Genomic DNA, 24,193 nt, shown 5'->3' on the forward strand with positions numbered 1-24,193 from the left:
TAACTTGATGAATTGAAAACGAAAAAAGAAGAAGTGCTTAGTGATGACGTCAGAAGTGACACTGCTGCCGGGAATACATCACATGAACAGCCACCACCTGACAAAACTGCTGAAGAGCTCGAGTGCACTTTTAAGTGGACTCAGACAGCCATTACTCACTTCATACAAATACTACTAATAAAATGGATGATGGGTTTTAAGATGTGCCACCCAATGTGGCTGGTAGGAGAAGAACTGTACTGCAACTATTATGCAAAAGGAACTATATTACTCAATTCATTTTGAAGCAAAAATGGCAAGAAATCACTGGTTTCATCTTGTTTAATGTGACCATTTGTTGAGTGTCTTTGTCTTCTACAACATTAAACATAATCGTCTGGGGGTATTGGACTATTAAAACGTGTCAACTTGGGCTTTGGGAAATTGTGCTGTGCAATCTTTTTTTTTTTACCATCTTCGGACATTTAATGGCCCAAACAATTAACCAATTAATCGAGATAATAACTGACAGATGATGAAAATAATTGGGTGCACAGCCCTAGTGTTGTGTCCTATCCTGCCAATACAAGGTGACAGCAGTAATAACTTTGAACTTTGTGAATAGAGAGGTGGCGAATGGATTTAATTATCCTTTATATTGTCCCTTCTATGTCGAGCTGAGAATACTTTTTTTTTAAATGAAATGTTTGTTTAAAAATCCTGGAAAGTTTTGGAGCACTGTTGATGACATGATGGTATTGCTGTTTAATTTCAGTGTTTATAATTTAGCCTTGTTTGTTGCAAAAGCCTGGAAGAAACGTCAGGATGGTTCATTTCTTTAGTATTAGTATTGTTAAACATCTACTTTTGGTTTCTGTTTTTTTTTTTTGTGTTAATAATGGAGCCTTATAAAGACTTGTGGGCTGGTTATATTGTTTATGTATGACACAAATATATAATTAAATCAGATCAAATCCAGTTAATTAAGACAATTATGGTACAGTACTGCTGCACACAATACAATGAAAGCTCGGGTATTAATATTATTATTATTATTATAGGCCTGCAATCATGCAGTGTTTGTCCTTGACATCCTGCATTCATTTTTAATATATATTTTCCCATCTTTACATAATTCATCTACAGAAAAACACCCAGCTTTGCTCCCTCTCATCTGTGCTGACACTGGGCAGTGAGTGTATGTTTGGTTTCCTCCCCAGGCTGGCCCCAGCTTTAGACAGAAATAGAAAAGTGGCAGCTAGTTACTGGTGATTAGCTCGGGTTAGCACAGGCTGCTAACTGGATACTTTCCCCCTGTGATAAGGAAATAAAAACCACTAACTCGGTATTCAAAAGCCTGGTCGTCACCACTCACCTGAACCGTGGGGAGTCCTTCAAACATTCCTCGAAATCCACAGTTATCTTCATTTTGCCGCAGTGAGTAAAACAAAAACAAACCCGCAGACTCTTTGATTAAAGACAGTTAATCCAGGCTGAGTGTTTCCGGCTAATTAGCTTGTTGCTAACGTTACTGTAGCTCCGTCCGGACCAGCTGGATCCACTGTCCCCGCTCTGCTAGCCTCGGAGGCCAGCAGCTACGATTACAAAAGTCGCGGCAATGCAACCATAAACGACTGTAGTTTCGTTGAATGTGTGTATGGCTGCCAAAAAACGCTACAGCAAAACTATCTAATAGACGCAGCGGTCAGACCATGAAAGCAGAGAGTGCCGTCCGGTAGCTAGTGAGGTCATAGCACCCAGTGGGAGAGGAGCTTTTCTTCAACGCACACACTCCTGCCCCACTCCAAGATCGTCTACACTGGGGAAAAGATGGATCACTAGCCGCGTTTCTGCGGGACAGTTTATGAAAATAAATGACTTAAAGGTTGAATATGTGGAAGCTTTATTAAAAGCTATTTTCAGTCTGAATTAATATTTTAAATCTTTTTTGACGGGTGTGACAATGATGTTCTGTTTACATTGTACCAGCCAATGGTTGGCATTGCGGGTTGCCAGGGTTGACTGTTGTTTGGTGAAGCTACTGTAGGCTGGCACTGGGTTGAAATGGAGTTTGCCAATCCTGCAGCTGCTTATTTGTAGTGCAGTCCAGCAGCTGAGTGACCGGAGACGGACAAAAAGGAGAGTCAATATAGGCCAAGCATTCACTCGATGTACTGGGACAAAGGAGTTCAACAGCATTAAAACGTACGCTAAAATGGCTTTGTTTCTCCTTGAGCAGTAAACTAACTTTCATGTTTACTTACTGCTGTATTGGCGAACGGTAACTTTCATTCAAACTCCTCTGCAATACTTGTTTTTATGGTGCGATTTGCAGGAGGGGAGGAATTCAAACTGGCTCAAACAGACTCCGGTCTCTTGTAGGCTTCTGGACCGGGTCTGACCAACCTGACAACCCAACTGCTTTTGATTATATTTCACTGTTGCGACTACGATCTTAAGACACTAGATGGCGATGTTCTGCTCATTCTGCATATTCAACCCTTAAGTCTCAATAAATAAATATCTATATAAATAAATGAATGAATAAATAAATAGAAACATGAATGGACCTCCTACCTCATTAACATATGGACACATAAATAAATAAATAAATAAATAAATGTAAAGCAGGTATTTATCTATTTCTGTATACATTTATTCATGCATTTATTATTTTATGTATTTATTTATACATTTATCCATGCATTTTTCTATGTATTCATTTATTTCAGCATTCATCTATTTATGTATTTACTTATTTATTTCTGCATTTATTTATTTATTTGTGTATTTATTTATTGAGAATTAAGTAATGTTTAGTCCACCATTGTTTGGGTTTCACAGTTAATAAAGAGAGAAAGAGTTGTTTTCACTTACACAGTTATCAGAATTAGAATCAGAATAATATATATATATATATATATATATATATATATATATATATATATATATATATATATATAATGTCAAATGTAAAATAGTAATATATATGGATCAAAAGTACTGTGATAACGTGCAAAGTACCATAAAAGTGAGCAAAGAACAGATTGTATAATACATAATTAGAGATTAACCTTAGCCGATGACTGATACGGACTGCCGATTTTTTGGAGCTGATATTTTGAGCCGATACTGCAGGACAATACTTTTAAAGACAGTAATGTTAAATTAAAGTGTCGAGGTATAAATTAAATCATCCTTCTTGTTGGTAAATGAACAAAAAGTGCCACTGATCATTCAACTGAAGAAGTTGAATTAAATCCAAATAAGAAGCTGACCCAGAAGAGTGATTGTTTTTAGGCTGTCTGTATCATGTATTTATGAAATAACTAGTACTATTACAGCAACATGACTAGCTTTCTAAATACGTGCATGGTTTGCAAACACGTGAAAAATAATGTACAGATTAACCCTCAGCAGGAGCGATGCCTCTTCGTTTTTCTCACACGATCTTTGTGTCAGTTGACAGATCCTGGGAATTACCGTCGACGCAGCCCGGTCGTCACACTCCTCAGTTCTTACTCCACCGTGTTTCATACAGAAGATTTCATTAAACAATCAGTCATTAAGTACAAATCAATCAAGTACTACGGCGCTAACAAGTCGAATGTGTTAAATCACTTGACATTTGTATCCAAATTTCGCTGTTTTATCTTGTGACTCACTAGAAGTCCAACGGGAATGAAAGATATGTTGTGTAACAGCCCCATCTGGTGGCGAGGGAGAGTAACAGCAGGCTGCCACATCAACATCAGAGGTGTTTTAGTCAAATAGACTATTCTTATATTTTTGAGGTAGACTACTGCCACTTGATAGCATTTATACTGTTTTTAACAAATGTACAGTGTCCTTGAGTGCTGAGAAAGGCGCCTATAAAAAAATGTATTATTATTATTTCAGTTTTGTTGTTTTTATTGATAGAAGTTGTTTGCTGTTTCATAAGCATGATGTTACTTTAAAAAAATAAATAAACTTTACAAATGGGCCTGACGTTTGTTGTGATGGAGTACCTGATACTACCAAGTATCAAGTCTGTAATTTAATCTCCTTGCTTTCTAAAGGGGTGAGGCTTTCAAACACATATTTGTAATGATTTATCATGACGCATATTTATATTTTGTTAAGGTACTTCTATTAAAATACAGTTCAAAGCAGTAGAAGAAGAAACAAAGTTTGTTGTCTGCATCATTCAGCTTTTAAGTATCTGACTCTTCAGATCAAACACAAGCCAAGACAGATACTAGTTTCTAACAACATTTGTTTAATGATAGGAGACAAAAACAAAACAGAATACACACATTCTGATGATTAATGACATGCAAACTGGAAATACAAAAAACACATGGATTGAATATCCACGTCATTTTTGAGACAGACGCACAACGCTTAACAGTCTGTCATCCTCACAAAACAAACGGGGTAGTAGAGGTGCCATAACAAAAAGCCAGACAGTGGAAAAAAATACTAACATGAAGCATAGCCTGTTCATTTTACATACATGTACATAAATACATTAGAGGCACATTTGACAGGTAATAACCACCTATGGGGTGATCATTTCAGTCATGTTTTGGACGATTTTGTCCTTTTGTCTTAAGTGAGAACATAAACCGATCAGCTTTCTATCTGTTCACAAATTCAGTGAACACACTAGAAGACAACAGTATTCGTCAAAAGCTGCATTTCCAGACATATTCCTATTTCTCTACAATAATCATGTTGTAATTAACTGCCCGGATGGGAGCTCAATGGTGGAAAGGAAGTTGCTTTAACCTCTATCACGGAGAGAATCCAAATACTCAACTGCAAGAACAAAATAAACTGCAAAATTACCAATTCTATGGAGGACAGAAGCTAACAAGAATAAATACATTTAAAAAAAGAATTATATATATATAAATATATATAATATTATTTAGTAAATTATATATATGTATATATATATTATTTAGTAAATTATATATATATATTTTTTTTTATATATATATATTTTTATATATATATATATATATATATATAAAATTTACTCAATAATTAAATTAATATGCCATTAAATGTACCAAAAATAACATTGAAAATAAATGTAGGCATTAATTCATTGTTAATATTAATATTTGCTTCTGTAATTCTAACCCTTGTATTACTTCTTATTTCCAAATTTAATTTTCCCACTAATTTTTAAATGAATCTATTTTGTTTGCTTTATTTGCTTCTGTCCTCCAAAGGGAAATCATACTGTTGGTCTATGATCTTTTGTATTTCCATAATACAGAGTTTAACACTTTCAATCACAGTGAGGAATTAAAGGGTCAGAAGGAAATTAAGAGATCACAACACAAGACATACTCAGGGTTCCTACGCACTTTTCTCTCAGGGCGTTCGATTCTTCATTCGACTCAGTCTAGTGAAGTCATACAGTGTATAGCTGAGCGTTCCCCAGAAAACAACAACTTTAGGAGTGCAATTTAGCCTCGCACCAGGATCACCGTTTTTCTTTTCCTCAACACTTTTTTTTTTTTCAAATACAACAATTTTTTAAGACTTTCCCCGACACACGTAGAAACCCCAGACATTACAAAAATAAAAAAGCCTCCAATAAGCCTTAGTGGTTAACACCGCCAACATCTGCTTTAACTGAAGTCAGTAGCATCAACACCTCTTTCTTTGACATTCCCGAGGTGCGTCGTAGAAGACACTTAAGTAGATCCGACAACATTAAATAAAAGTGTTATAAAGCCGGGTGAGAAATTTAACACAAACCAGATGATTGTACCTTCCTAAACATTATTTACTCACTAATTGTGTCTGGTGAGGCTCCCATGCGATAAGAAGTCAACTACACAAACCGTGTAAGCGAGAGCACAGTGAGTGCTGTTTTCCTATTTGTCAGATCTACGAGCCTGGTGCTTCAAACCGTAACATGATATAGGACAGGACAGTCCAGTTTATCAGTAGCACGTGCTGTACCTCAGATGTGGGACTTCAACACTGTCCCTCCTACTATTAAAGAGATAAAAATGCATTAAGTGCCACCTTTATTACTTCACTTCTATGGCCAGGAAAAACACAGGGTCCTGACTGAACTTTCTGAAATGTTTATTACCAGCTGGTCCTGCTCTCTTTTCTTCTGCAAATCAATTTAAACGCTAAGTTTTTACTGGGGAAAAAAAGTTTCTTGATAGACAGCCTGTATGTCAAATTTATCAGTGGTTTAAATTTGGTGAAATAAAACAACCCAGCCTACAGTCCGATTGTATGAGGTATACTTGTTTCTTATTTTTTTAATTGCCATAATTTTAAATGAGGTTTGGTGTGGTGTTCTTTCTTGTACAGAGAGAATGTAAATAGGAAGTTCTGGGGCAAAATCAGTGCCAAGTGCCAATATGATACAGTTGAATGCAAGCATCAAAGCGAGACACCACGGCATACATACAAGTCAATTTATAGTATGTCTTTTTGGTTGTATGCTATGAAACTGTGATTTTATCAGGAAATTTACTCTATGTAGGTCATGTTGTCTTGTGCTTTTAAAGACTGATATAAATCTCAAATGATCATAACACTATCATGTCAATATGAATAGCTTAGCTATTACCAGTAAATCAAAGTCAACAACCTCACTGGTCATCATGGCCTCCAACTTTTATCACAAAAAGTACTAAAGGAGGACAGAAAATGCAACAGGTTAACGGGTCATGAAGCAAAAATAAAAAGCCATCTGAAGTGCACCCAGTATAAGAGCTGTCGTCATGTCTCAGACATGCCTTTAGTGAGGCCATGGGGTTTCCCCTGGCTTCCTCCAGGGCTGATGTACTGGCTCTGTGGCCTGCAGAAGGACTGTCGAGCGGCCAGACGGGAATCCTGGTATCCAGCAGTTTTTTTTGTGTTGTTTTTTTTTCCCCCAGGGCCTTGATCCTCCTTTCAGGGTCAAAATCACATATTCTTCAGTGCGATGCCAGTTCAGAGGAGGTAGGAGGGGGAAATTCTTAGCAACAAGGGAGAGGAGGAGGAGGAAGGACCAACAGTCTTTTCTTGTGTGTTGTACTGATTCTGAACCAGAGTGTTATATTGCACAGTTCTAAGGAAAAGCAGAGACAGACGGGTGACCGGGAGGTTATTGGCTGTTGAGGTTTGTTTTTAGATGGTGAAGCGGTGTCTGCGGTACGGCCCAGCGTTAAAAGCACAGAGCGCAGTGGCATTGTCTGTCTGGATCTGGAGCCGACACACAGGGCTGAAGGCATGGGAGCGGCCTCATCTACGAGTCCAGAGAATCAGCTGGAGAATGAGAGACAAACGTACAGACAGACATGAGTATAGAGAGACGGATGAGGAAAAAAAAAAAGAGAATAATTTTCCCAATTTCTTTTCCTCTCTGTACTTTGATCGTCCAAAAAGAGTAGCTTCGGGAAATCGCACAATTTCCTGATTGAAATTGGGTTACATCTCTTCCACACAAAAAAAAACCCCTCAACATCTAGTTTCAAATCTTTAGTGCAATTAGTCTGAAGCATCAGAAAGTGTGTTTTTGCCCTCAAGTGATGTACAAGTGTTTCATTCTCAAGCTATGGCTTTTTTCTCTCCTTTTAACGCTTCCTCTGGGGTTCAGACACACTTATTACCAGCCTTGTCAGTGGCGATGGTATGGTTTTACTCTCTGTCTGCCTGCCTGCGGCCAGATTTTGTCACCAAGATAGATACCATACAAGATACACTCACAACATCTTTTCCAAGACTTTTCCAATCCTGCTATTGTAGTATTTAATTTTTTATGAATTTTCAGAAATTTTGAAAAAACAAATTCCCTTGAATGTTATAATTCAAAATGTGTAAATCATGCTGGATAACTATGTTTTTTTTAAGCATTATCATTTCAGGCTGTAAAACAAAAAAGGTGACTATTTCTAAGAGCGATCATGATTTTCTATAGGCACTGTATTTTAAGTTTGACAAAGAATAATTATTGCATGAATCCAGTATGAATCTCTTTTTGTGATTTAATATTAGTAGGCATGCCTAAACAAGGTTTGCTAGATTGGCATCAGGGCTGATCAGTATGTGATAAATAAAAAGTCAAACCTCTAAACCTAACCCATCGTGCTCATGTACACCATTGGTCATACTAGTGTTTCATTTTAACCACTGGAGCCTCCTGATGCACAGCTTCATGAGTAACTGAACCCCAGAGCGGCACAAAAACAGTATCCAATCTAATGACATCCACACTGACAGCGTGCATCGGTGCTCAAAACCATTATTTCTGAACTGCTGCTTTATTTTGTATTGTGGAACAAACCACTACGCCTCTTTCCACATACTGAAAACCTGTTGGACTGGAAATTGTCCAAATGATTCATCCAGATGTGCACGGCGACGCAGTGCCCCCGTCCGTACCTTCCTGTGGCGGGTCAACACTGATCTCCTCCGTCTCCTCAGTCTCCTCTGCGTCCCCCGTCGCCTCTTCCGTGTCGTCCCCCATCTCTTCATCAACATCCTCGTCATCTTCTAGCTCTCTGGCAATGAGCTGGCGGGCCAGCTTGATGTTCAGGCCCTCGTTGTAGTGCATCTTCCTCATCATCTGAAAATGCGTCTTTTTGGCTGCAGAGAAAGACACATTTGAAATTGCTTTAATTTACCAAAATAATAGCTGAATGCAGAATTTAGGCTGTTTTACTACTATTATGACTCTACCGATAAAAACAATGCTACCACTTTTTATCAAGACAAAGATTAATGCACTTTTTCTGTGAATAATATGCCAAACTGACAATTTTTGGATATTTAGGGTTTTAATGTGCACACAAAGTAAACAGTGAAGGCTGGAATTAGGTCTATTCAGGCAGGAAGAACGTCTCTTAAATTTTAAGCTTCTTTAGGCAGAAGTCTAACACAAAAATTGTCTGCATGCAAACATTTTGAGCTCCAAAAGCAATAAAAAGTATTTACTATTCTCATTTGTTGATGTTAACACCGTTTGGATATTAACTCTTCAAAAAGACAAATGACTTTAAACAAAACACACAAGTAAAAAAAATGTTTCCATATTATATGTATGCAGTTTATGGATGTTTAAAAAGGGGCCGTTGGCGCTACTAGACACAACATGCTAAGTCTTAAAGACATACTGTATACTTCACCAGCTATACAATCTTTCTACATTCTCTTCAACCTGAACCACCAGATCTTCATCTGCAGCTCTAAAACCGGTGTTAAAACCTCCCTGTAGGTGGCACAAGTCTGCATATCTAGAACTGTGTGTAAAAAACTGCTGAGGCTACAGCTCTGCAGTTGGATTATATCGATTGGATTTGCAGTTTCCAGACTGTTCTTTTGCTTTTACCTGCATAGTTCAGATATAAATGTGTAAACAACAAGCATAAAAACATAGAGCCCTCTTAAAGTCTGTATGCAGCGCAACTCACATCTCTGTGTCTTAGAGAGAGGTGTGTGTGCACATAGAAGGTCAGAGAACGGTCAAGAGCATAATGACACTGCGTGTGTGTGTGTGTGTGTGTGTGTGTGTGTGTGTGTGTGTGTGTGTGCGCACGCGCGCATGTGTCTTGAAAGAGCACACAGAACACCGTAGCCCTTTCCAAAACTGATCCCTCTCCACCAGCACTTTACTTTAGATTGCCACTCTGCATTTAGTCACCTTCACAGAGGACACTTTTTATTGACGTGGAGTGTAAAAATAAACTGATGAACTATGGAATATCATATTATTACACTGAATACATCCAAACTAGTTTTTGTTTAAAAACACAACATTTCTGCTGCGTTTATGCCTCTGGTCCAGACCACCACGGGTTTGAAAAACTCAGGGCTGCATTTTAGTCTGGACTGGTGGAAACGGAGACTTTTGGAAATGATGATGGGTCACGCCAAAACATAGCTAGCCTATATACCTTTTGTGATTTCATGTAGCTGTGTAGGTGCTCCTTTCCCCAAGGATAACACTTTAGTACTGTTCTAGGATGTCGCCATGTGCGCTTTGCAACAAATCCCCCTCTATTTTTTTTCGGCCTTACACTACAGTAGTATATACTGTATTTTCAACATTAGAGTAACGTTAGACAATATCCTGTTTAAACTGGCACGCATGGTCATGTGATATGTGTGGATGTAGCCTGATAAATGAAGGCACTAGTAGGTGGATGTGATGTGAAAACGGATAAGAATCTGTTTACCTTGTTCTTCAGGAGTCAGCTCCTCTTCCTCCTCCTCACTGCTCTCTTCATCTTCTTCTTCTTCTTCTTCCTTCATGAAGCGAGGCTCTGAGCCCTCTGCTGCCACCAACCTTGAGAGAAGATAAAAACAGACAAAAAAGGACAAGAAATAAGTTAATTAGAAATTTGAATTAATTAACTCTTCACAGTATTTTCTTTCCCAACTTGCTTCACTATGTTTTGACGACATTATATGAATACATGACCAAATAGAAACAGGAGACCAAAAATAGCTCTTCCTAAGGTCGTTGTGGAGAGATTAAAAAGAAAACTTATTTTCTATGGAGGGAAACAGATATGGGAGGAAGACAGATGGAGAGATATTAGGCGAAAAGGAAGGAGAGAGTAGGCACAGTGAGAGTGAAGAGATGTGAGCGTGTGCGAGTACTCAAGCATGAGACAAAAATAACAAGAGTTACTATCCCCATCTCCCACACTCACTAAGAGCTCTAACAGCAGAGGACAAAATGAACAATGGTTTACGCCTCAGCGGTTGGTAGTGAATAAGTGCAACTGCCCCGGGGAAGCACCCACTTACTGTACTACTGCTCTCCAACAAACTGGCCTGAATCACCAAGAAAGAAGACAGTCAATTTCCCTACATGCATCAATAATTGGTATCGTATATCCGAGACGGATAAATACAGACAGGGAGGAATAGAGGTGCAAGTGATGCAGAAATTTAGAGATGAGGGAAGTAAATCTAAGAAAAGTGTAGTTGGATAAGTGATGGATGAGAGAAGAGACTGAGTGTGGATGTTGGAGAGATTAAACAACAAGAGGACAGAGGAAAAGAGCAGCTGTCATACTATCTGGAGGGTTTAGTGTAAAACAATGGAAAGGCACAAAGTCAACAAAGGCAGCTAATTGACTTGCAAGCCTGGAGCTAATCACTATCCTCTCTGTGGCCCACACACAAACACACACACACACACACACACACACACACAAACTAGCTCATCCCATACACTACATCAATGCACTTATGCAAGCATGGTGGCCCATAGCAAATACACTGCAGATATACATTTCCTAACACAGGAAGACTTTTCAGGGTGAAGTTACCACCCATGGACAATAAAGACGTCATTCGCCATCCTGCTCTCTGTTTGCTTCTGCTTGTCTAAGTTATTATGCGATTAACTTTTTTGATGAAACTGCTGTTCTTCAACATGCTTTTAAGCTTTAGTTCATAATTTCCTGTTTTGTTTCTTTTTTTAAAAACTCCAAGTGATGACGTGATAACTTTCCGTTTTTCCAAATTAGTTTCATACATATAGTATACTACAGTAAGATTTTCAGTTTGAAAGAGCATGATCATTTCTAAAGATCAGAATATCTTGGCATTGCACAGCTATTCATTAATTATATTCTCACTGTGTTGTGGCTCTGATTCTTTCCACGAGTGGTTTTAAAACTGATGAACCGAAAATGTGAACTTTTATTAAATTTTGTTTCTTTCTAAGATACTCTGTATACAGCAACATGTCGTAAATAAAAAAATGAATAAATACAAAACACAATGTAGAGTATATTCATTGACAGCTTTGGACTAATATAAATTCACCGTCACACAAAATTGACTGTTTGTCTAGAGCTGTTGAGCAGCATGTCTGTAGTCCAGTGTGATTCAGAGTCATTCCTCACACCGAAAGACCCTTTTCCCCCTGAAATTCAAGGCTGATGGGAAACACCCTTAAGCCCATTGTTTGGTGATCAGCTAATGTTGCTGAGAGTAAAAATACCGGAAGCAAAACCTTTAAATAAATGTGATCACAGTTTATTATAAAACATTTTCCAACCTCAATTTAAACCTTATGATCGTATCTGCGCCTCTTTTTTCTTTTAATTCATTGTGCTGTAATGTCCCAGTCCTCACCTGTTCTATGTTCATACAACAACTAAGTATTAAATAAAAAAATCCAATGATCATAGTTATTCTAACCCACTATTTTCCTCCAGTATCCTAGCCGGCTATTTGATCCACTCCACGGCAACCTGAGTTCTTATTTCTTTTAAGCTGTACTTATTATTGGATCTTATATTGTTATTCCCCCCCTTCTTTTTGTATTCATTTAGGCTCCTAAATACTTAAATACTGAGATACAGAAACCCCAATTTTAAAATAAACCTACAGCTGTCTGAGCAGTCTGAGAACATTAAATTTAATGTAGTTTGGGGTATACTGCTGACCTTTAAGGTTCTCTTGGCTCGATTTTCTTTCAGTGGAAAATAAGTAAGAAGTTTGTTAAGATGCATTTAACAACCCCAGCCTGGAGCATTGTCAAAGGCAGCAGTGCTTGGAGTGAGTGTACTGCCTACTGTGCCTACACATCTTCTGTGTGTGTGTGTGTGTGTGTGTGTGTGTGTGTGTGTGTGTGTGTGTGTGTGTGTGTGTGTGTGTGTGTGTGTGTGTGTGTGTGTGTGTGTGTGTGTGTGTGTGTGTGTGTGTGTGTGTGTGTGCAGTGAGTGTACTGCCTTCATCCTGTGTGTGTGTGTGTGTGTGTGTGTGTGTGTGTGTGTGTGTGTAGTGTGTGTGTGTGTGTGTGTGTGTGTGTGTGTGTGTGTGTGTGTGTGTGTGTGTGTGTGTGTGTGTGTGTGTGTGTGTGTGTGTGTTTGTGTGTATAGTGTGTGTGTGTGTGTGTGTGTGTGTGTGTGTGTGTGTGTGTGTGTGTGTGTGTGTGTGTGTGTGTGTGTGTCTGTGTGTGTGTGTGTGTAAAGAGCACACAGAACACCGTAGCCATTTCCAAAACTGATCCCTCTCCACCAGCACTTTACTCGAGACAACATTTCTGCTAAGACATTGGTGTTTGGAAATGCTGGCACAACATGCTTTTGGTCCTGGAGGCTGATACACCAGGTGGCAAATTTAAATTAAAGACACTGTGTCTACGAAAGTAGTATTTGAATGTCTTTGGCACTGCAGTCATTTAATGTGGTGTCCAAAACCTTGCAGTCAAGTGGTCAATGAGTTTCTTCGGGACGTCAGAGGCTGTACAGTAAATGTGCTCTTATCAGTTTTTGTAACAATGCATTCTTGTTGGAGGACAATGGTGATTGTTCAGGTGAGGCTATACCTGAGAGCTAGGAATGTAGCAATATAAACGTGGGAAAACTGTATTGTGAACCTAGTTTCGTATTAAATTGTTTCATCCCTACTGAGAGCACAGATTATTTTTCTCCCTTTTTCCACGTTACATTTTTACTTCACTAAAAATCTAAAATGCTAAGCACTGCCCTAGCAACTGCAGGATAATTAAAGATAGCAGAGCTTTTCCAATGCATCCCCTAACACTTCTTACTTTGATGCCAGGTCGTCAGCTGCGAGTCCACCGTGGCCGTCCGAATCACTCAGCGCCCCTTCATCGTCGTCTTCTCCCACCATCCTGAAAGAGAGAAATTAACTGAATAAAGATAAGCCGAAAATGAGGCGAGGGAGGGAGGACTGAGTAGGAAAGGAAATACGGACAGGAGCAAATAACCAAACAGAAGATTAATAGAGGGGAAGGGTAGAGGAAGGAGAGCACAGAGGGAAACGTAGACAGGAAAGGACCATGAAGAGAGAAAGAGGGAAGGTCTGTGACAAGGGTGACCTTCCCTGCAGCACCCTGGCATATTGGATTACAAACCTGCTGAGGAAGATGCCAACACAGCTCTCCTGCACTTGTACTGGTTAGAGCTCTACACTGTCTCAGAGCTCATTTTAAGGGTCATTTCTGTGGTGTTACACATGTTTTCTCAATGGAAATAGTTCTTAGGGTAGATACAGTTTTACAAGCCTCTAACAAATGAATGTCTTCAGATTATCTTCAGAATATAAAATATAACATTTGATCGATAGAAACAGACAAAGGGAAACTATAACCTGTTGTAAGGTGTGCTAGGTTCATCGATCTTCATCAGGCCATAGTCTTTGTCAGCCGGATGGTACGTGGCCAAGATGTTCATCTCATCCCATTTCTGGGATTTCTTTCTGTAAAAGGGAGCAAAGAAAATAAAGTGAGAGGAAAATAAGGGTTAAATGGACAGCCTAAATGGACCCCTGTGCACCAGCTCCCCACCAACCTGCAGGGGGAAGAGCGACCAGATTTAATCTAGGGCTGAACGTGTATTTTGGGAACACAGAGTGAAAAAAAGCCCGGAAATGTCAACGGCACAGCTCCCGTTTGGTTCTTGATGACTTTCAGGAGGTCATTTTGGTATTTGCTTGGTAAAAATAATCACAAAAGAGTTGGAGTGAGCGTCTCATTTGAGTAGATTGAAAGTAGATTTTTGTTCCACCTCCCTGAAACACACCTGTTACTAATCCCCAACCAAATGGTTCCATTGTCATCTGGGGATGCTGTCACCTCTGCATGCTACGCCGGGGCTCTTTGTTCAAAATTACTCTAATCCTTGCTGCCCTTTCAAATCCTTGGAGGAAATGAACAGAAACAAGGACTAAATCATCATCATCGAATGACAAATTTAACTTGACAGGATAAAGAGAGGACACCTGCCTTTATAGTTCATGAGAACATGGAACATATTAACTCACAGAATAAAAGGCATTATTCCAATGCCAATTAATTTATTGTTATGCATTTTGTTACATTGTATTTCACATGTGTCATTTGTTTTTTGTAGCCCCACACTCCATTTTTTATTTGGATATTTTTTCCCCCTCTGATCAGTTTACGGTAAGCCTATGCAGTTTCCATTGTCTATTTATCCATTGTTTACTTCTGTTTTCACACTTTTTATCCTTTTCATTTTCCAACAAACTAAGCTGAGACCTAAAGCTATAAATCAAGGGGCTCTTGGGAGTTTTCTGGCTTAGGTTATACCACCTCTGCCTCTCCTGCCAAGATACTGTACATCTGTCTTGACCTTATTCATGGAGCAAAAGGTCGTGTATCATGGGAGACAGGCTGGGGGTGGGAAACGGGAGAGCAATGCTAAATCCACCTGCTGCTACAAACCTGCAGAGCTCCCCTACGACTCTCACTCAGAAACATACGTGAGCCACGTAGACTTTGCAAATACACCATATCATTCTCTCCGTTCGGAAAAAAAAAATCAGATGAAATATAAAGATTAAATCAATAAAAATGTAACAAACCCTAAGCTTGTGGTATACAGTCACATTGTTATACTGACATCCATTTCCTATGCAGGTAAAAAGGGGTGTATTGGTGTGATGTGTTGGCCTCAGCACCTGCAGCAAACAGTGGCATGCACACAGAGGTTTGCCACTAAGTCAATCAGTTTGGCTGTAGATGCTGAGCCAAGACGAATTCCCTAGATGCTACACTGAATCTGTTTTTTCAGGAGTTTGTTTTGGCATTAAGCTTTACAAGCTGGCACGTGCCTTAAATGCTAAATAAGTGGATGAGAGGGCAGATGTACACACAGTTGCCAGTTCATTAGCCGCACCAAGCAATAAATCCTACCTTCATGAAGGTTGTTTTAATCAGTTATTGTTGTTATATCAATGGCTGTAGGCTAATAATAATAATAATAATAATAATAATAATAATAATAATATGATAATAGAAATTCCTCTGTGTACCGTTATAAAATATTTGATACAGATATCTTCACCGAACAATATACCAACTTTATAAAATGTACTTTAATTTTAAGTTTTAAAATTTTAATTTTTTTAAAATTAAAATAATGGGGTTTTGTTCAAGGATGATAGTTTTCATAACTTTCTGCTTGGAAGGGAATCTACTGGGAATTGAGACTCGAGAACCAGTTCCAGTTGAGAAATGGTCACAAATTGAAATCGGTATCTTATGCCTTTTAAAAAATGTTTTTATCAATGTCGGCACGTTTTGACAATTGTGCAGGCAGGGTTAGCAGATTTTTTCTTAATAAGGAAACCTAAATGAAAAAGAAAGTTGTAAAAGTATTCTCTCATTTCATCTTTAATGTGTTTAAACTCAAAGATAATAAAACAGTTGTTTTGACACAGATAACCTGAGCAGGCCAATTATTGTTCCGCACACAAAATTGATCAGGACTCCATAAGGGAACCGATAATCAGGACAGATAAACAGAATTGATAACGCTATGCATATCAATGAAATCTTATCAATTCCCATCCGTAAACAAGACAGGAAAAATAATCTCTTAATGTTGCCTTGAACTGAAAGGGAAAAAAACTATTTAATGACAGTGAGAGTTTCATCCACATTTTCTAATGCAAGCTCACATCAGAGAAATAAACTTTCTTAGCAAAGGGCTTTGAGTAACATCTGGTGTTGTGTGTGTGCATGTGTGTTACACTTCATTTTCAGAAGAATCAGCCAATCATATTCTGTTATCCACGAAACCACTATTGCTCTAAAATCCACTCACTCGTTCAGAGCAAATCATCACAAAAACTGTAATACAATGAGTGAAAGAAAAATCTACTAGCACACTCTAAATATAGAGCTGTATCTCTTGTGTGATGATGACTATCTCTCAAGGGTAGTCAATAGCTTGCTACAAAACGCTTCAGGAGAACTCATTAAATAGAGTGAGTCATCATTGAGAGACGAGCTGTGCTATCAGGTAGCATAGTCAGAGAGCAGTGAGGAAAGGTCCAGCCCTGTGCTCTGCTCTCCACTGCTACATGAACCCACAAATAGCAGCAGCAGCAGCACACCCTTGTTTTACAGTGGACAGTGGCGCACTGACAGGTACAGAATATACTGCTTCTATGACCATATACTGTATCAAGACAAAAGGAAACAGGGAAAGAAATTAGATGAATTCCTCTTTATTTCGACCTGTGTCCCTTTCCTAGCTAACAAACAAACCAACCAACGTGAATTATTGTCACGACCTAATACATGTGAATGAGAAACGATAAATTAACTTTGGTTGAATGACGTCGATTTGATCAAACCTAAATTATTTTCTTTTAAATCAACTGCATTTCAATCATTTCATGTTTTAAAGGATGTAAACATTTTTGAAACACTATTTACTTAAAATGTACAATAAATGTAGATTGTTTCTGCCCAAAAATGTGACAATATTTTCCAAGTTCCATAGAGTAACTTGTTTTATTTACCTATATTTCAGTATGACAGAATATATTTTTTAAACCCTGTCCTATTTGAGATCTTCTGCCTTTTTTAAATTTGCACTTGTTGGTAAACTCCTTTGGCTCCTTCCGCAGGCAGCAGTAGCTAGTTGTAGATTTAGGGCCAAAAAAAGAAGTTTCTTAAGCCCCTGTCATCTGTCCAGACATTAGAGAGTGCATCGGCAAAGAAGCAGAGTAATGAGGAGGGACTGCACATTGAATTCTCTGGCCACATTAGCGGTCATGGTCCGGTTAAAATAGGCAATGTTCTCTACAGAAAACGCAAGGGATTTTCACTTCTGTACTAACAAGTAAAATTTGTAGTGGCGGGGATGATAAAGAGGGAGATAATTAGGTGTTTTACTGCCTTGTCCTAAAGCAGTTAATGCTCTTTATCATTGTAGACTCAAGGGCCCTCATTTATCAATCTTGCGTGAAAACGGGCGCAGATCTGAGTGCAGAATTGGTCCTACGACAGGACACGCGTGTGATTTATGAAACATTCAAATCTGACCAATCTCAGCGTACGAATGAGTGGGCCTTGATAAATGCGGCGGCTGAATTCAATCGTCATTACCACTGTGACCCGTGTGCGTGTGTGCGCACTGTTGAACCTGCGCTCCTGCTCTGTAGCGGGGTTATTTAGTATTCCGTTAGAGGATAACCTTTGTCACCATCTGATACCTTGTTTGATTTAATGCAATTTATCGAGGGTAGCCACTTACCGAGGAGATGACTTTGGCTCTGCAGTGCGCATTCCTGCAGCCGCGCGCCAACACATTCATTCATTCACTTATTCATCTTCAACTGTTTGTCCCTGTCGGGGTCGCAGGGGGCTGGAGCCGAGCTTTTTTGAAATATAAAAGAATCTGTCCACCTGGCCACCACGTTTAAAAGCGATAGCTTGGCATCACAAATCACCTGTACATTTATCGAGTGGTAGTTTTTGCGATTGATGAATGCGTAATCATTCATGGATGGGGCCTTCAGACGCATGAGTACAATCAATTGCTCCAACCACAATTCTTTTTTTAAATTTGTTTTAAGAATCCGTTTTGATCTGTTCTTAATATGTGACTGCTTATGCCTAATGACAGCTGAGGTTTGTTAATTATTTTCAGCCAGATTTTGCTGTGCTGCACTGCAAATGCACAGGCTCAAATTTGCGTACACGATCTCAGACCTGACTTGAGATTTGATTGTAGCTCCCGCTCACGTCCAAATTGATAAATGCCGGAGTTTGCGTGGAAATGGTGGTACGCACGTTTTTCTGCCGTACGTTCGTTTGATAAATGAGGGTCAATGTGTTCAGACACCTGTTGATTCTTGACTACATCAATTTCAGACATTTCTCATCAATACAGAAACTGAACTTATTTGATGTTCCCACAGCTGCCCCCAACTGCCCTCAACTGACCTCCACACACGAGGGGAAAGTGTCCGAGTGGTATTTTACTATCCACATTATGGAAAGTCAGAGATTCACTACCTGCCAGTTAAACTGTCCATCACACAAGATGAGGCTCACAAGACAGTGAAGAAGAGATTGAGTTTCATGGAAGCATTCATGAATTATACATGACTGGGTGTGAGGCCCATACTTCACTGTTAACTAAATAATAGTGGGTGATTGACGGGATAACAAAAGTGATGGTCTTCAATGGGTATAAAAAAAAGTGGCCGAGGCCTTACAATCCCCTACAATGTTTAAGGAAATGAATTGGAGCTGCAAGAGAAAAAATCTAATTGAATATATGGGCTCCTTTTGTCTTTATATCTTTTGTACAGAATACACACACATGTCATTTTAACAGTCAATTTTGGCTTTAGTTAAAACGGTAGTTCAGGTTTTTTGAAGTGGGGTTGTATTTAGTACTTATCCATAGTCAGTGTAAGTCCCATTGTTTGAGGGTAAACATGCTGTCCCTTTGAAACAGTGACAGAGTTGTCTGCATAATCTCCACTCTCTCCCGGGATATAACCGCCTTGGCCCAAGTCCAGGTTGAGCCCTATGAAGGTGATGCGTTGCCTGGGCGTCATCATGCTCTTTTCTGCATTTATCTGAAAACCCAGACCTGCCAGGTGCCGTATGACAGCGTCTGTATGGCACGCCACCTCCCAGAGGGATCGAGCTGCCACTAGCCAATCATCTATGTATGTTGCCAATCGGATGCCCCCCTCCCTGAGCGGGGCTACTAATGCCTCGGTGCATTTTACAAACACTCTTGGGCTCAGTGACAGACCGAATGGCAGAACCATAAAGTCATAGGCTATCCCCTGAAAAACAAAACACAGATATTTCCTGTGTGGGGGATATATGGGAATGTGGAAATAGGCACCCCTTAGGTCGATTGGCATTCACGTCAGTAGATAACTGTACAGCTGGCAATGAGGCGCCTGTGACCCGAGTTGTGCACTCTAGCCTTAGACAGTTTAGCCTAGCAACCAATATACAGTAGTCAACAGGCTTCTTCGAGGAGCGAGAAGAGGTTTATGACGACTCTCGCTATGTCAGCCTGTGATATAGGGGGAGAGTCGCTGCTCCTCCTACCATAGGTGTCATCAATGCCAGCCAATAGGGGGCTGGCGTAATGTTATTGTGCTTCTGATGAGGTCACACAGTGAGACATGAAATGAATGCTATGAAAGAGAACTCCTTAGTATGCGTGCACGTTGCCAGAGTAGTGAAGACCTGCCAAAGTTTTAGCATACTGGACAGGGGAGGACATTGGAGGGTCATTGTTCAATCAAAAAATGTTGACTTACATGGAGCTTATGAAAAATAAAAAACCAATCAGATTGTATGTAAGGGGTGATAAGTATCAGCATGGCACAGCATGGCACAGCATTGTTTCCCTTGGTCTTCTCTGTAGATTTTGTGCTAGGCTGCACACAGGATCCTTCCAGAAAACTCTTTTTCCTCTACATCTTCAACTCTCAAACAGAGACTATTTTTGTATCAACATAGAAAAAGCTCGAATCACTGTTGGGACTGGAATTCACTAATAACTGCCGTCTTTCCATGGCCTAATTTCTCAAGCTGCAGCTCAGGGAGGGACTATTGTCTAGACCTGCTGGCAAGGGAGAGGCGGGGGGGACATTCGACTTCAGCCAACCAAATAATGCCTAGTAGCCTTCCAAAGTAACTAGGACTGGTAGGAAGAATATAATCATGAATCTGATTCATTTTGATATTGATATATCCATATCATATGCTTGTGAATGTTCTCATTCATCCAGGACATCGTTATCCTCAAAGCAATTTCAGTCAAAAGCAACTGGACTGGTCCCAGCCTGGTCAGATGTGTACATGAACTGATGAAGCCTCTTGGATGAGAGGTGAAACGTCTTCCAAGACAAATATGTATGTGTAATTTTTATGTAGTTTTCTGCTTGTATAATTAAAAAGTGTCCTAAAGCAGATTGCTAGGTGTGATTTGTAAAGGAACACTTGCTCAAGGGCACTTTGAAATGTTCAAACCCTGAAGGGGATTTGAACCAACAAGGCCTTGAACATGAGTCGAGTTCCTGCGCAGCCCTGCATCTTTTTTTACCTCCGGTATTTTACTCATGTTCACAATACAAAGCTAAAAACATCCAACAATGTGTTTTTTTTTACAATTTCAAAGCCCCCACAGCTATAGAAGTGATGCAAAGTAATGCATGATTGTGCTTTAGCAGGTTTTTTCAATCATGCCAAAGCAGCTCCCTCATGTCTGCACATAACCTTAACACAGCAAAAGCATCACACAGGGAACTGAAATGACTCAACAGGGACTGGCCATCTGAGGCATTATGTCTCGCTGCCGTAGCGAAAGTGTCGGTGTCAGTGATATCAATGCATAGGCGACAGCAAGCCTCCAGAAAAGAAACCACCTTCAAACCCTTGTTAACCAGACCCTGATGCTGAGCACTTACTAAGACAATAGAACAGCTGATTCCCTGGCAAGTTTTTACAATTTGCACATTGGTAGATCATTATGGAGCCTAGTCACTCCCCTAAACTGATGGACTGTTAGCTTATTCCATTTTATTTGCCCTGTAATTTTCTTGACTTCATCTGAGATGCCCCTTTTGCCATCCAACACGCCTGATATTTTAGCCAGGTGTCCTATAATGTGAGTGGAGCGAGCCAAACAACCATCCTGGCCAACATCAGGATGGAATTTATGCCAAGCAAGGTCAGACATCCTCCAAGAAATGATATAACAGGGGCCTGGACTAAAGGGCACAGTAGATATGTTCAGGAAGGTGGGGATTTGACGGCAGTTATAATGATAATGTTGAATATTCAACAGTAGTTTTATGAGATGGTTGTAGAAGAGCTAAAGTAGGGGTAGGTATAATATTATCAGATCTGAATAGGCTTGTTAAGAGGCTTGCTTAACACAGATTGCTGCGTCTTAAACCCAGATTGGCTATTAAGTGCCAGCGAGGTCTGTGACACAGTAGTCAGTGTCAGATTTAACATTAAGTGTTTGCTGCTAGAAATATAACTTGGGGTACACCCAGCTCTGCTTTGTCTACCCACTGAGTTAGACTGATTTATTATTTAATGAATCACATACTCTGTCAAAGGTTTCAAACAACACATTTTTTCCCATCTTTAAGTTAAATATTGACAAATACAATACCCTACAATCTAAGTGGCTTTTAGTTGGCCTAAGTTAGATCTTGATCAATCTAATGTAACAGCAAACATCTACTAGTGATTTTTTGTTTAATCTTCAGCCAATATTTGTAATTTACAGAAAGTTCACATAGTGCTGATTGTGTAAAAACTTACTGACATACAATGAGGTCAAACAAGGCACCAACCTAATGATATCGGGGGTAAACAATATTAACTAACGTTAACGCTGTATACCAGGGTTCTTCAACGTTTTAGAGCATGAAATGAAAGATGACATACAAAGGAGGAATTGAAGTATTAACTATTGTTAGCATAAATACGTATCTTAATGTGTATGTTTGTTCATTAAAATGACAATAAACTTTTGAATGAAAATTTCTTCTTCTGTGGATGTAGGCTTTTTCTTGTTCAACCAAGCTTTCGGGGGGAGTGAGAATGAGTACAAATGGACAAATGGGAAGCACCATTTGATGAGGTTGTAGGATTTCATTGGGAAAAACATAATGGGATTTAAAATGTGAGTATAAGAAGATATACATTTTTAAAAATATATTCTGCCTTCTTACCCATTTTGTCCTCCTTCTTGGGGTTGGCTTCCTGCATAATTTCCGAATGATTAAATACAGCTATATACTACAGTTGTTGCAGTCTATATTATAAGCCTATATACCAGGGGTCTTTAATGTTTTTTAGGCCAAGGACCCCTTAGCTGAAAGACAGACAAAGCAGGGACCCCCTGCTACAAATATTGTATTAAATTGAGTTGCAAGTTAAATTAATCCTAACAGCTAGGGTGGCCCAAAGCCTATACACACAGCTTTTTATGGTGCATACAAGACTAAGATATTACAATGATCATTATTAACATATTCATATATGTATACATCATATGTTAATGTTAAACATACATTATTATGGCACATTGAATCCTTCAGCTCAGTTGTATCTGTGCATGGCTACCTTAGTGGCTACCTTTCTAGTAAGCATATCATCAAGGTTTTGTAAATGTATTGATTTATTTTTATTCAAAATTTGTCTTTGCTAATAATACGCATTTTCAGAAACAGATTATCAAACTGGTTTGCAGACCCCCTGTTAAAAACCTCTTCTACATTAGAGCGCGACCTCTCTTTAGGCTGGTTTTAATTTGCCCTATTATGGTCATCATTGGCTGAGGGTCATCACTGTTTGACGACAGGTGTTGCACATATTAAATAAGCTGTGTCTGGGTGTGTTTCTAACTAACTGATTTTTCGTCAACAGTTGTTACAACCGTGGTTACAACCACGTCATTAGTTACCTGTCGTGTTTACCACTATTTGCTAGCGAACAAGCTAACCTGACAGACGACTCAGCGTTAACAACGTAAGCTCTTGGTTACACATACCATTACCAAGATTTAATCAGGGAGGAGAAACCATCTCATAGTTACAAGAAAGAGACAAAAAGTTTCCACACACACTAAGGTGACTTTTTATCCCAGTTAGCCTAACAAGGGAGTAACGTTAGAGAGGCTAACAAGTGTTTAGCTCGCTAACGTTACCCGGCTGTCAGCCTCACGACAGCTATGAAGCAGAATACTTACTGTGGGTCATCTTCCGAGAGTACCGGGGCTTGTTCTGGACTATCTTCTGGTACCTCATCGGGCAGCGATTTGACGTTTGTCCCGCTGTTCTTGTTTTTCAGGATGCCTTTTATCGGCCGGGGAGCTGCCATTCCCACACGCTGACTGTCAGACCCTCAACTGTTTCTCTTCAACTGATTCTGTGATTTCTGCGACTCAGTGATCAAAAATAAGGTTCGGTTTTAAACACGCTCCCTGTCATGACGCAGTGCTCTTCCACAAACTCAGGAGAAACCTAAACCAGAAAAACTACGTGCTCTGGCGGTTCAGCATGCCTACTCTCCTACTCTCTGGTTCGCTCACTGATGGGGCAACAGCACTACTGGCGGGTCGGCTCGCCTCACAACATCGCGAGATTTTTGAAACGCGATTTCACACTGCCCTATAAATTACAAATGCTGCGTTTGGATGCTCGGAAATTTCTAACTCATAAGGCGACGTTGTGCCATTTGTCTTACTCAACAGGGGGTTCTCAGAGTTAAAGCACGGGCTCCGCCCTAATGTCTGATAAGCTTTCCAACGTTGTTTTTTTTCTTCAAAAATATGTCTCAACGTATTATTAGCAAAGATACATTTGTGAAATATAAATAAATAAATAAATATATGTAAAATAAATAAATACATTAACACAACCTTGATGACAGGCGTACTGGTTTATAGGCAATATAGCTTCA

At 39.4% G+C, this 24,193-nt stretch overlaps 2 protein-coding genes across 2 annotated transcripts in view; both read right to left on the reverse strand.

Moving 5' to 3' along the window:
* LOC310945334 (arf-GAP with coiled-coil, ANK repeat and PH domain-containing protein 2-like) overlaps positions 1 to 1,725 on the reverse strand; it is a 53,409-nt gene extending 51,684 nt beyond the window's left edge. Inside the window, exon 1 of the mRNA XM_083911395.1 lies at positions 1,355 to 1,725. Within this exon, the coding sequence (XP_083767521.1) occupies positions 1,355 to 1,407 (53 nt within the window). The 5' untranslated portion in view covers positions 1,408 to 1,725. The remainder of the gene's footprint in view (positions 1 to 1,354) is intronic.
* Positions 1,726 to 5,031: 3,306 nt separating this feature from the next.
* On the reverse strand, positions 5,032 to 23,806 carry ppp1r2 (protein phosphatase 1, regulatory (inhibitor) subunit 2). The gene is made up of 6 exons (XM_083911620.1): positions 23,481 to 23,806; positions 14,068 to 14,175; positions 13,505 to 13,588; positions 10,164 to 10,273; positions 8,371 to 8,574; positions 5,032 to 7,254 (listed from the first exon to the last, which is right to left on the reverse strand). The coding sequence occupies exons 1-6, from the start codon at positions 23,609 to 23,611 to the stop codon at positions 7,235 to 7,237; spliced, it is 657 nt and encodes a 218-aa protein (XP_083767746.1). The 5' UTR covers positions 23,612 to 23,806; the 3' UTR covers positions 5,032 to 7,234.
* Between the last annotated feature and the right edge of the window lie 387 nt (positions 23,807 to 24,193).

This window comes from Echiichthys vipera, assembly GCF_963691815.1.
Source record: "Echiichthys vipera genome assembly, chromosome: 3".
In the NCBI taxonomy this organism is placed as follows: domain Eukaryota; kingdom Metazoa; phylum Chordata; class Actinopteri; order Perciformes; family Trachinidae; genus Echiichthys; species Echiichthys vipera.

Coding starts and splice junctions, on each gene's coding strand:
- ppp1r2 (XM_083911620.1), bottom strand. CDS start 23,611: ATGGCAGCTCCCCGGCCGATAAAAGGCATCCTGAAAAACAAGAACAGC. Junction 13,589..14,067: donor CCTAGCACACCTTACAACAG/GTTATAGTTTCC, acceptor TCTCTCTTTCAG/GATGGTGGGAGAAGACGACG. Junction 10,274..13,504: donor GCTGACGACCTGGCATCAAA/GTAAGAAGTGTT, acceptor TCTTCTCTCAAG/GTTGGTGGCAGCAGAGGGCT.